This window comes from Monodelphis domestica, chromosome 8 (genome assembly GCF_027887165.1).
Source record: "Monodelphis domestica isolate mMonDom1 chromosome 8, mMonDom1.pri, whole genome shotgun sequence".
NCBI classification, from domain to species: Eukaryota; Metazoa; Chordata; class Mammalia; order Didelphimorphia; family Didelphidae; genus Monodelphis; species Monodelphis domestica.
The window spans coordinates 199274433-199288275 of NC_077234.1; the positions used below are offsets into that span (position 1 = coordinate 199274433).

At 39.8% G+C, this 13843-nt stretch overlaps 1 protein-coding gene across 1 annotated transcript; it reads left to right on the plus strand.

Moving 5' to 3' along the window:
• Nucleotides 1-10211: 10211 nt before the first annotated feature.
• Nucleotides 10212-13055, plus strand: LOC100016041 (beclin-1-like). The gene is given in 3 exon segments (XM_056807919.1): nt 10212-12481; nt 12483-12536; nt 12538-13055. Coding segments are annotated over 3 exon segments (1281 nt in total). The 5' UTR covers nt 10212-11435; the 3' UTR covers nt 12719-13055.
• The last annotated feature ends 788 nt before the right edge of the window (nt 13056-13843 follow it).

Consider the following 13843-nt stretch of genomic DNA (forward strand, 5'->3'; position numbering starts at 1 on the left):
ATTAAGGGTAAAATTTAGGTTTGTTGACTGAATATATTATATTTAGTGGTTGCCAGGGATTAAAATTCAATCCCAATAAAATACTCAAGTCAGTTTGGGATTTTATGTTGGTTTAATTACAACACAAGGAAGAAATTAAGAATGAGAGAGAGAGGGAAAAGGAATTAAAACTGCTCCAGCCCAGGCTGAGCCAGGCAGGAGTTCAGAGGCCTCGGCCAAGGGGCCTCTCCAGAAAGCCAAGGGAAAGGGGAGTCAGTCTTATCATTCACCACATGACTATTTAAAAGGAAGCAGTCTGAGGAGCTCCTCCAGGCTCAAGTTTCAGCATCAATTCTGCCAAAGCTCCCAACACCAGTGAGAGACGGAACACAGGAAGTGACATGAAATATACAGACAGTTCTTTACATCACTTCCTGTGTCTCACCTGTACCAATGGTGGCTTAAGCTTGGCTTAGGACAGCCGAGAGGGTCAGTCAGTTGTTTCTGATTTGTCACTTGCTAGCAGATGTTGGTCATAGGCCATCCTCCCCTACAGTTAATCCTTAAGTAGGGGTGTATGCATTCCTTGGTTGCTAAAATTCTAAAGACTAAGCAGGGTGAAGTAAACCTAAAATTCAAAGAGTCCCAGTTTCTGTGTAGCCATGGGGATGCCAATCAATCATATTTCCTGTCCCTTAGTTCCCCAGAATGTGTATAAGTTCCCCAAATTCGTTTGTCCTTCAGAGTCATCATCTATATGGTGTCACTCCCAGGTAATGTCCCAGAGTCCCAGGGTGTAGACCCTGTGAAAGTGTGGCACCAGGCTCTGAGTAAAGGGCTGTGTTAGGAGAAGGTGTGACAGTGTGGGTTTTTCTTATGAAGTTATTTACTGCCCTAAGATCCATCACAAATCTCCAAGCTGGTTTTCCATTTTCATTAAGTTTGTTCTTTTTAATAGCCAGAATTGAACTATTAAATTCAGACACTGTAGGTCTTAAAATGCCTTGTTCCAACAAGCTCTTTATGATTGGTGTTATGCCTTCTTTTGCTTCTTTGCTTAATTTGTACTGAGGTATCTTAGGAGAAATTCCTTCCCTGACTTCAATTCTGACTGATGTCACTGATTTTATCCTACTCACATCATTCTGATATTTGGCAAACAGCCCTTGTGGAATATCTTTAGGTATTTCATACATAGATGTTAAAATTTGGATTTTCTCAGGTTCTTCTTCTAATTGTTCCAGATATAATAATGAGTAGTATATTAGTGAATGTTTGAACAAATGTAGATATATTTTCCCAGATCTTTCACATTGCAATGTTGTTCCAATCTTACACAAAAGTATCTTGTCCTAAAAAGTTATCTGGACATGAAGGAATCAATAGGAATGTATGATCAATGGTGAGAGGACACAATTTGACCATTGTGAATTTGAGCTCAGGGACCTGTTGTATTTGTCCCATAGCTTCAGCTACAGAAACTATATCCCCTATGTTGGTATCCCCTGGACATATCTTTAGGACTGATTTTGAAGCACCAGTATCCATGAGAGCTCTGTATTTTTTCTTTCCCCTTTAATCCATACATATGGTTCTGGCTTTTGTGTAGATATGGAATTTATTGTTAGTGACTCATCATGCACTGCTCTATTATCTCCTGCCATTTATATGGTTGAACTAGTTAAATCTTCTTGGCTTAAATCATTTCCTATGTGATCTTCATCTAAGTTTGATTGTATTATGTCTTCTACTTCATTGGAAAATGAATTTAAACCATAGCTATGTTTAATCTGATATATTCCTTCTTAGTCAGACCTCCCTGAACCATTTAGAATGTTGGCTTCATGACTGTCCTTTAAATCCTTGGCTGTCCTAACAGTAGCTAAGTTTTGCATTCTTTTCATATTTTCATATTTAACTGTTATTTTACTTCCATTACCTTGAATATGATTATTATTTTCAAATGTAATTTCATTTTCATTTTAATTTGTAATTTCTAAATTATTCACTGTAGGATGAATATTTTCAGCTTCTGGGTTCAAACTAGATGTTTTTTTCTAAGGAAGTCTGTACCATATAGCTATTTGAAGTGTTAACTGGTTCATGTGGGGTTTTCTGTTTATCTGTGAGTTTTTGTGAATCTTCTGCAGCTCCATTAACATTATTTGCAACAGTAACCTTTTTTTCTTTGACCTTCCAACAGTCATTGTGTTGCAGGGAACTGAAATTTTGTTTCACTGTGTCTTTCTCCAGATCCTATTTAGATTTAGTTTTTATAACTTTTGTTTGTACAAAATTCAATCCCTGTGCCCAATCTGCACTGAAAAAAGTTTTCTAAGTATGTTTTTATTTGTGTTCTGCTTTTTTCATAAGTGGTTACTATGCTCTTTCTGAGTCTTTTATTTTAGTTTGTATATGCACAATGACATTTTTAATTTCTTCATCTAGTTCCTTCACATGTCTCTGCCTTTCATTTGATATTTTGCTTGGTTTGCTTTCATCATTCCTCACAGATTTAATATATTTGGTTTCTGCATCACCTTTGCATTGTCTCTTTTCTGCACTTTCTCTTGCCTTATACTAGCATGTCTCTCACTTTTTACACCTTATTCACTATTCTCTTTCTACCGCCATGCACCAAATTAAATACATTATGCTTTTGGCTTCATGAATCCCTTCTTACAACATCTGAATATTTGGATTTACTCCCTGCATTAATAGCTGCATGCATTTCTTCAAGACTTGATGCTTCCTGATTTGATTTCAAACTACAGTGTTTGCAGCAACTATTTCTCTGCTGTTTGTATTGTTTTCCCTGTATGTTCTTATTATTTACTTCATATTTCTTTTTGAGAAAGCAATCTTTTATGAGGTGTCCAGTTTTATGACAAAAGAAGCATTGTCTGGTTTCCCTTTGTACTTTCCTTTGTTGGTAAGAAGTTTTTGTATATGTTTTGACTGTATGTAGATTTTTAATTTCTTGGATTTGTTTTTGCTTCAAATTCTCTTCTGTATCATGTAATTTTTGTTTTAAGTCTGACACCTTTGTTCTGTATGACTGTTGTAAAGATATGATGCAGAGATTCAAAGTTCAGATAGAGTCACCATGTTATATTTAGGTAAATGGTTCTTGGAAAAATTTCTTAGGTATGATGTGCAACCCCTAAGAAATTGCCTTCTGACATGTTATGCTGATTCCTCTGAGTTCTTTTCTATCCCCATAATAGACTCTGCAGTTTCAGACAGGTGGTTTATGAATGTGGCAGAGTGTTCCATTTTCTCTTGGACCAATTTATCAAATTTATTCCAACCATTTGACTTGGAGCAAAATATTTTGATTGCCTGGAGCAAATCCTCCCTGCATTTCCTGAGGTATGTCATGCACACTGGGTTAGAGAAGTCAAAATCTTCTCTTTGCTCCTCTGTTGGCCAGCTAGTCAGAGTGCTGTCAGATCTCATTTTTTCAATGAACTGACGGTGTTCATGGGGGCTAAACAACTCTGACAGAAGGAACTCTGTATCATCAAAACTGGACTCAAAGATCTGAAACACCCTTTTTAGTTCCTTATGCAATCTATAGGGTTCTGAGATAAATTTTGTGAATCTTTTCCAAATAGAATCTAATTCCTGTGTAGGGAATTGTTTGTGGACTTTGGAGTATAACACTCCCGTGCTGTGTCTGAGATCTTTGTGAAGTCCTTCAAAGGAAAAATTTTCTCAGCATCCTTGTTTGTACTAGTGTCTTTAGTCTTGTCATTGCCCTGTGCACCCGACTTATTCTTCTTGGCTTTCATTTCCTTATCTTTAGTTATATTATCTGCCTGTCCATTTCCCACTTTGACCTGATCTAAACCCTTTTTCTTTAAAAATTCTTCACACATATTCTTTACAAGATCTTTGAAGTTAGTGTCCACTACCATAAGTTGTGCAACTGTCCTTGGTACCATAAACTTATAGATATTCTTCATGTAAGTAAATGTCTGTATGGCAGCCATGGTAAAGATGTAAGCCTGAGTAATCACTTGCCATAAGATGGTATTGTTTTGAAATGGTATGTTCATCAGGAATGTAGTGGTGTTTGATATGAACTCCATTGTCTCCAGTACTATATTGGTCATAGTGCTGTATAAGATATTATATACCCAATAACTGGCTATTATGGCTAGCACCATCATACCACACACTAATTGCATGAACGTTTTCTCTTTTCTCTTGGCTTCCTCACTATAGGATAGGGTACAGTCTTTTCAGGGTGCCAAATTGTATTAGAGAATTGCTTTGAGGGTTATTATGATCAAAAGATCCAATCAGCCAACCTCCTCCCTCTCCTTCCCCCTCCTTCCCTTCTTTCCTCCCTCCTCCCACCCCTTAGAGCCAGCACTCAACTCCACTACAGCCCCTCCAGCTGCCTGCCCTAATGGTTCTTCAATTGGTGACACTGAGTGAGTATCTTGATATATCAGACAGATAACTCTCTCTTTGATTTAGTTTAAGGGGTTTATTTGGGAGAAAGGGAAAGGTAGGAAAATTGATGGGAGAGAGGGTTTCCCTAATCCTAAAATACTCCTAAGTTGAAAGATAGTGGAATAGTCTTGAATTGGGAAGATGACTGACAGGTTTGAGAATTTTAGTCACTTGAGTCTTGTAAGGAGAAATCAGTGAGAGCAGGATATTTTCAGTTCTTACTCCTTGTCTCAAGAGCAAGAGACTCCATCTCTCAGTTTTGCCGTTCCTTTCTTCAACTGTCTTTCTCGGTCACCATTCCATTACAGAATGCTTTCCTTGATTGACAGCTCTGCAGATCTTGTTCCTTTGGCTCTGCTGCAGGCTTTTTCCAATTTTCTCATCCACAAGGCCAAATGTGGACTCCTCCCTTTTCTGAGTAAATACTTGGTTTTTCTGACTACTTAAGTAGGTCTGTGTTATTTCCAAGATAATACACTATGCAACCCTCTCATGTGAAAAAGAAAACTGAGGCCCAGAGAGAGAAATGACTTGCCTAAAGCTCCAGGATTAGTAAGTGGCTGGTCTTGTTCCAAGCCTGACCCCAAAGCTACTGCTCAGGTCAGTCTGTTGTAACATAGAGAGAAAAGTGAGATGGAAACAAAAAATTACATTGCTCCATCTACTGACCAAGCACTACACCAAGAGCTTTAAAAACAGGATCTCATTTAATCCTCACATAAATGCTGTGAAGTATTACCTTTTACTGTGTGCTTTGGACTATTAAAGAAGCTGAGGTAAAAAGTTAAAACATTTTCAGTTTCCATATTGTACCCTTTAGAAAGTTATTTTCTTCATTGCTTTTGTATATCTTTTTCCATATGACTGAAATGGGGCACTTCATAAAGTGAGTCCGGACACCCCGAAGTACAACTAATGGAACCAATATCATTTATTAGTAATACATACCTAACTGGCCAGGGCAACCTTCCTAGTGAAAGCTGCACCGGACTGAAATGACAATGTAGTTTTTATAGGGTGCAAGATACAAAGCAAACAATGTTCATTAGGAGGCATAACCTTGATGGAGCGGGCAGCCTTATCTTTAGAAGCTAAATTGGTCAGTGGTGTGGAGTACAAGGCATTCCCTGTATCTTATCCCAGCTGTCAGCACTAAGGGAGTTGTTTTCTCGTGGATTCTAACTATTCTGAGCTGACTGACCTTCACAGGAAAGCTCATTTCTGAATTCTACTTTCCCAGAGAAAAACAGGTTTTTCTGGTCAATGGCCAAGTTTACCTCACTTCAATCCCTCCTTTTCTTTTGTGGGTGTGAGTTAAACCCTTGCCTCACCTTCGGTGGGCACGGGAGGGTGGTGAGACCTCAAGGCCAAAGTTTGACTGCCTCTAGGTGCCAATGGACATAGGACATAAGGCAATTCATGAAGTGGGGGCCAACGCCAGGCCTCTGGTGGATCAGTGGGAGAACATGGGCACAGGGTAAGGGGGAGCAGCTCAGAGCAGTAGCTGCACTGACAATGCAGCCCTTTTTGAGGCCGAGCAGGTTTGTCCTGTAAAACAAGCTTTATCAGGGTGCCATGGTTTCCTGTCTATTATTCCCCAGACCTCATGAGCCACTGAGAGGTCTATGAGGGAAGCCCACTTTTATATAGCAGTGATAACCACCCGAGTAACAAGATTTCAAAGATGTATTTCTTTACCCTAGATCCTGAAGGAAATCCAAAAAGCTCTGGGTTATTTCTTTTCTAAGCACAAAATCCAAACTTTAATGGTGGTAAATCAAGGCTACACATACAAGCCATTTATTAATAACTCTACCTAGTTCTCAAAGTACGTTCCCTAACAATTTGATAATTTCAATTATTAAACTAATAGTTAGTTTGGGGAAATGGAAACTTTCATTTCTACAATTTGCATTATGTGCTGATTATGGGAACTTGTCACTAAAGAGAAGGCAGACAGGGAAAACATTTCATCACGTCCCAAGGGACACATAGTGAGGGGCTTCAGGTACAGGCCAAAGCTGTCACTGGCTCATGCCATCATTGTGTCGCTGAAGGATTAACAGCCTAGATAGTTAGAAAAGGTCCAGTCCAAAGTGAGCCTTAAATTGCCTCCATAACCATCCCAGGACGTTCTCTGTCCTTTGTGTACTTTGTCACCATTAGATCCCAGAAGCTTTCTTTTTCCTTAAAAAACAAGTCTTACCCATTACAGCTCAGAAAACCTGCTTATCAGCAGTCCAGAAACAAATTTACATACCTCAAACAAAGGCTGATCACTCAGTTATTCTTACATATTTGAGCAATAAGGAACAAGAGTGCTGAATTGAGTAGCAGTATATAGATAAATATAAATAGTAAATATAAATCAGGGCTGGATCATCTCCTGGACCTAGACCATCTCTTTATACTAAGACAAGACCATTCAGGAATCTCTTTAGGGTAAGTTTCTAGAGAAATTTCAGAATCATTTGTGATTTGCCAACACCACAGACAGTAATTTTAGAAATTATCCCTAGGTCACAGATCCAATTATAAGAGTAGAACATCTATCTGTTTGTTTTTATGCTTTCACCTGCCCCTCTCTCTTTTCTATTCCCTCTCTCTTTACAAATCTGCATTTTCAAGCTTAATGGACTCCAGAGCAAAGCCCCTCTTTTCTCCATATTCAACATACCTCTGTACCTTCTCTGAGTTATTTTTTTACCATCATAAAAATGACATTCCATTTGGTATCACTGCAAGTGCTAATCAAAAACTCTAGTATATGTGCTGCCAAAGCAAGCACTAATCAAAAACCCTAAAGAATCCTTATATGAAGGATTATATTATTGAAACACTATATCTTTAGCATAGTGCTCATCAGTTGCAAATTTTAGGTCATATTAGCATCAATTCACAGCACAGTCATAAAATTGTGAGCAAGCACATATACCATTTTCAAAATCCTGCCTGTCCCTTACCTACTGTATAGCTCAATAATTAATCAAAACATCAACTAACATCTGGGGGGTGTCTCAAGTTATATTACCAAAATTCATGTGAGGTTACTCATCAATTACATATTACTTACCTGGAATGCTTGCATTAAGATTCTATAGCTTCAAGCAAGCCATTTTGTAGGACATGCTGGCAACTTTTAGTCTTTTGAGCATCTCCTTAAAACTTCTGAAGTATGTAATTAAAATATAATCATCTTTAAATTCTATCACACAGTAGTTGTCAGCTCGTTTAGGTCATGCACATTTATTGTTTTGCTATTTTAGTCCCTGAGTATCAATTTGAAACAATTATAAGTATTTATTTCACCCTCCTATGTTTGAGGAAGGGGTTAATAGCTTGTAAGCAATTCATCCTAAGACTGCTTGGCTTGATTTAGGTTTTTATTACTTAACAACCTTGTCACTTATCCCTCATTAACAAGTGGGCTTACCACAATTTAAAATTTACTCTCAGTAGAGTGTAGTTTGAACTCCATACTTCCAAATAACTTTAAGTCTTTTAGCAATCTTTCATTATTTAAACAAACTGAAGTCCAAAGTATTTACCCTCAACTCCTTTCAACCCTCTGTTTAAAGCAGAATAAAATCTCCAGTTCAGTTTCCTTTTACCTCAAAACATTGCTACATACCTAATTGAATTCCATCAACATTATTCCGATTTATAATTTGTGATGTCTAAATCATACTATAATTCACCCTTAGTATTTGTTTATTTTATTTTTAATTACTCTTATTTCTTCGGCCTTCTCCTCTTTACCATTATTGCAGGCAAAGGAAAGGTACCATACTTAAAAAAAACAACAAAAAAACCTTCCTGATTTCAGGGCTGGTCAATTTTTTTTTTTTGTTAAGGGCATACAGTTTGCATATCATATATTCTATTCAGGTAGAAAACTTAATTCCTTTATAGTACAAATGCCTACATATTTTATTATTCCCTCATCATTACTTTCTGGCAACTTGTGTCTGAATACATGTCTATTATGAATACATGAATACATGGGGTGCTCAGAGAGTATAGTGTAGTATACAGTGTAGTATCTCTGGTATGGAGGGCTTGTCGTGCCCTTCTAGGGCAGCTCTCCAGCCTCTGATCCTCACCTGACACCCAGCTCTCACTTGTGGCTCCTAGTAGCTGCTAGCATGTGGCAGCAGCCACACCCCGGGCAACGGCTTCGACAGGCCGGCTAAACCTTGTGAGGGTAGCCATTGGGTCATCGACCCCTGGTGAACCAGGGCTTTGCTCACCCAGCATGTGAAGACTGCTTCTGCGGAACAGATGGAAGAAACCAACAAGAAGGTTCAACGGCTGAGAGGGCAATGCCTAGGGCGTGTTAGAGCACAAAAGACAACACGGCCATCCAATGCAGCTGAGGAAATCTCCAGATGTAACGACTTTTCGTGCCACTGGACCCAGGCTTCCAACGCCAAGAGAGTGGGACTGTCTCTGTGCAACGACTTTTCCACTTAAATCTCCTTCACGCACAAGTGTCTTTGTGCACACTCATCTATCCTCCATAGATGAAAACGCATCTATGCGTAAAGACAATCTTCATCCTCGGTTACCGAGAGACTACCACTACATGTCTATCTCTAGGCCATGAATTCCTTCAGATATTCTTAGTCAAATACAAGTGTTTTTTTTTTTTTTAAATCCCTTCTTTTGCAATATACCAACTTCTTAGTTCCTGTATAAAATTCCATGCACTTTAAAAACTTCTTGTGTGTCATATGATCACTTGGTACTGGTTCTGACAGTACATACATTAACATCTCATTTGAAAAATCCCAAGTTTAATTCTAGAGTAAGTTCTTTTCAACAATATTACAACTTTTTCTGAATGACTTTTACATCTACAAGGTAGCTAATACAATCCCTCTCTATATCAGGCTGACTATTAATCACATTTAGACAACTCTGAAATTCACTGAAACCATTATGCGTTGCAAGGTTTAACAAAACAAACCTCCAACCATGAGTTTTTGTGCTCAATAAAATCTGGCTTACATTTCACATTTATCTGACAAACAGTTTCCACAATAAATTAAATTACAATGTACCATATCAAAATCATTAGTGAGTTGCATACATCAACCTTTAATTAAAAAAAACAAACAAACAAATTTTTAAGTGAAAAATTACCTCAAATTGTGGAGTAAAATCTCCCTTTTCTGCTCTGAATTTTTTTTTATCTTTTTCACTCCCTTGGGGGTCCATCCAAGGAAGAAAGAGGAAAAAATCATCGAACAGGTATTTGCTTGGAAGCTTGCTGGTGCAGCAGGCACAGCTTCTCCCGTATAACCTGCCATGCTTGAGTTTGGAAGGTTTGGAATGTAAGTGGAGGGAGTGGGGAATAGTCACTATGAAAGGAATTCCCCTTTGTGAAACTGCATCTTAAATTCTTTTTGCCCCTTCCTTTTAATCTTACAGCTAGCCACACAAAAACAACAAGGGATTCTGATATTTCCAATTATAAAGGTCAGTGGAAGAAAAAGGGGCATAGACCAAAACTGGCTATAAATCCTCACCCATCCAGGTCCTGCCTGACATAAGGGCAGTTGGGAGGTCATGGCTGTTTTTCCTTCAGTCTGACTTATATCCTGAGTATAATGATAAGGGGTGCCCTGCCAGGTATGAGATGGTTTAGTTGTGAGAGGGGCCCCTATTGGGAGAGGGGGGTACAGATGGTTTGATGGGAATGCTGATGGTGAAGACAGGGGGTCTGGAGAAGGGGATGAGGAGGGTGAGAAGTGTTCAGGGAAAGGTGAAGAGGGTGAGGGGGTATGGGTTTCCTATTGACATATGGTGGCTCCTCAGAGTCTTCTTGTGTGAACTTTAGATTACTCCACCCTACTTAGTCTAACAAAATCAGGAATGTCTACACCCATACTTAAGGATTAAGTATTTAGGAGGATGGCCTATAACAGACATGTGCTAGCAAATGACAAATCAGAAACAATTGACAGACCCTTGGGCTGTACTAAGTCAAGCCTAAGATATCATTGGTACATGTGAGACATAGGAAAGTGATATAAAACTGTCTATATATTTTGCATCACTTTCTCTCTCCAGCCTCTTTGACAGTGGAGAGGTGGCTGGCAGCAGCTTGCTGAGCGTGTCAGCATCTTGGTGTGGTGGCTGCTATTGTCCGGGTTTAGCAGTGAGTTTTCCTTGATATTGGAGGAAGCCTAGTAACCTAGTTCAGTGAGGCTCTTCTCTGAGATCTCTTGGAGTTTAGGATGAATTTTCTCTCCTTTACCTTCCAAACACTATCCTCTTAGAGAAAGCCTCTAATCTTCAAGGACCTCATAGCCCACCTGGCACAGGCCGGGCAGAAGAAATCCTATACCTTTTCCCTCTCTCTTCTCCTTGATTTCTTCCCTATATATTGATTAAACCACCATATATTTCCAAACTGACTTGGGTACTTTATTTGGGATAACCAAAAATCAAATTTAGATTAGGTCACAACCCTAAATTATCCTTATACTTGGAACACAGGAGGAAGAGGCTTGCTCTTTTCTCTTCAGGGAGGCCTGCTCTTATCTCCTCAGGAGAGGTTTGCTCTTTTCTCCTTGGAGAGTGAGGTGGCTAGCAGAGCAGCCTCTGTTTTTACAGAGTAATTTGGCCCCAAAAGGCAGCTTTTCAATTTCTTTGGGGTGTCAGTAAGCAAATCAAGCAAAATATCTATGTAGGAGATCTGATCGAGGTGGCCTGATGTTATCTACCACCTTTCTCTGGACCACATAGGTCACAGAGAGATTTGTAGTCCTCTCTGGAGGCCATTTAACCCCAAATGTGGGCCACTGCAACTCACACAAGGTGTGGAGTGTACCAGGGGAAACTCAAAAGAATGCATGTTAGTGGGGGTTGGGGGTGATGGGGATCGGTGAGATGGGACTGCTGGTGAAAGCCGGTGATGTGACAGCACCCCCCGTGGTAGGCCCGACTTGGCGTGACCTGGGCAGCAGACTCTGCAACGCAAAGAGATGAGGGGGTCAAAGTCATCAAGCAGCACCATGCAGGTGAGCTTTGTTTGCCAGCTCTGCAGTCAGCCCCTGAAACTGGACACATCCTTCAAGATCCTAGACCAGGTCACCATCCAGGAGCTCACAGCTCCACTACCCACCACAGCTCAGACAAAGCCTAGAGAAACCCAGGAGGAAGAAACTAACTCAGAAAAGGAGCTATTTGCTGAAACTTGGCAGGATGGTGTCTCCCGCAGATACATCCCCCCAGCCAGGTGCCTATTATGCCTCAGCTCCTGTTCCGTACTAGAGGTCACTGGAGATCTTTTTGATATCATGTCAGGTCAGACAGATGTGGCTCACCCTTTGTGTGAGGAATGTACAGATACTTTGTTGGATCAACTGGACACCCAGCTCAACATCACAGAAAATGAATGTCAGAACTACAAATGCTGTTTGGAGATCTTGGAGCAAATGAATGAAGATGAGGAGGAGAAGTTGAAGATGGAATTAAAGGAGCTGGCACTTGAGGAAGAAAGGCTGATCCAGGAACTGGAAGGTATAGAAAAGAACCACAAAATTGTGGCAGAAGATCTTGAGAAAGTCCAGGCAGAGACTGAGCAGCTAGATCAGGAGGAAGCTCAATACCAGAGGGAATATAGTGAGTTTAAACAAGAGTTGGAGCTAGATGATGAGCTAAAGAGTATGGACAACCAGACGTGTTATGCCCAGATCCAACTAGACAAGCTGAAGAAAACAAATGTTTTTAATGCAACATTCCACATCTGGCATAGGGGACAGTGTGGTACAATTAATAACTTTAGGCTGGGGCAGCTTCCTAGTGTCCCTGTGGAATGGAATGAGATCAACGCTGCGTGGGGGCAGACAGTATTGCTGCTCCATGCCCTGGCCAATAAAATGGGCCTGAAATTTCAGAGGTATAGCCTTGTTCCTTATGGAAATCATTCCTATTTGGTGTCTCTCACAGACAAATCCAAGGAGCTGCCATTATACTGTTCTGGGGGCTTGCAGTTTTTCTGGGACAACAAGTTTGACCATGCAATGGTGACTGGATTGTGTGCAGCAGTTCAAAGAAGAAGTGGAGAAGGGAGAGACGTTTCTGTCTTCCTTACAGGATGGATGTGGAGAAAGGTCAGATTGAAGACACAGGAGGCAGTGGTGGCTCCTATTCCATCAAAACCCAGTTCAACTCCGAGGAGCAGTGGACAAAGGCACTCAAGTTTATGCTGACAAATCTGAAGTGGGGACTTGCTTGGGTGTCCTCACAATTTTATAACAAATGACATTTCTTTTTTTTCTCCATGAGGGTGAGGGAATCTTTTGCCTTAATGGCTTTAGAACATATTTTGTTCGCAGAAATGTTATAAATTAAGTTCATTTAATATTAAACAGTACATGTTTACAGTACCAAAAAAGAAAATCCACAAAGCCACTTTATTTTAAAAGAATAACATTCTATTGGAAGTAGTGTTCAGAGCAGTAACATAACATATATAACTCTCCCAGCCCGTTTGACAACTTTATACTCTTCTTTAAAACAGAAAATAAGGTTGCCTTTTTAAAAAGTGAGTTTTGTGTGGGTTTCTCTCCTAACTTTATGCATATTCAATATAGTTTTTTTTTTTAAATATAAACACTTCATCTCCAGGGTGAAATGGGTAAAATATCAGGTAAAGATAACATGGGAAAATGTCACATAAGCTTTGCCTGAAGGCCATGTAACACTTTCTTTCTCAAGTCTAGTGCTTTTTGCCTATCTGCTCTGTGCCAGCAGACGAATGGCAGAAATAAGAGATATGAAACAGACGTTGCTACTGTTTGGAACATTATGAAGATATATAATTATTTGCAATAAATATTTGCTGCAGTCTATTACTATACAGAAGTGTGCTGGTTGTAAAACAAAAAACCCTTCTATAATAAAGTACTTTGTATTCTGAAAAAAAAAAGAATGCATGTTAATGGAGTCCGAGAGTCTGATGGTGAGGACTGACCCATTATAACAAACAACACAAAGACAAAGACCCAACAGAAATGTCCAGGACACACAATCAGTCACACATTCACATGCCTGTGAATCTAAGAGGGTTCCCTGTGATTCCAAGAGACGTCTCTTCTTGGAACCGGGGCTCTGGATTTAGTGCCGCCCACTAGCCTTGACTGGATCCAGATTTTCAGAACAGAACAGACCACTGGAGCAAAAACAGATCTCTTGGGGCACTACCAGCACTCCTGGGTACAAGACCTTCAGAGTTCTGAGAGCAGAACCAGAACCAGAACCAGAGCTCCCAGGCACCAAAACCTGGGGATCAAAAACAGCACTCTCAGATACCTTGGAGCAATACAATATCAGCACTCCAGATTAACCTTAAGGCAAACCAGACCATAGCTCCAGAACATCACAAATT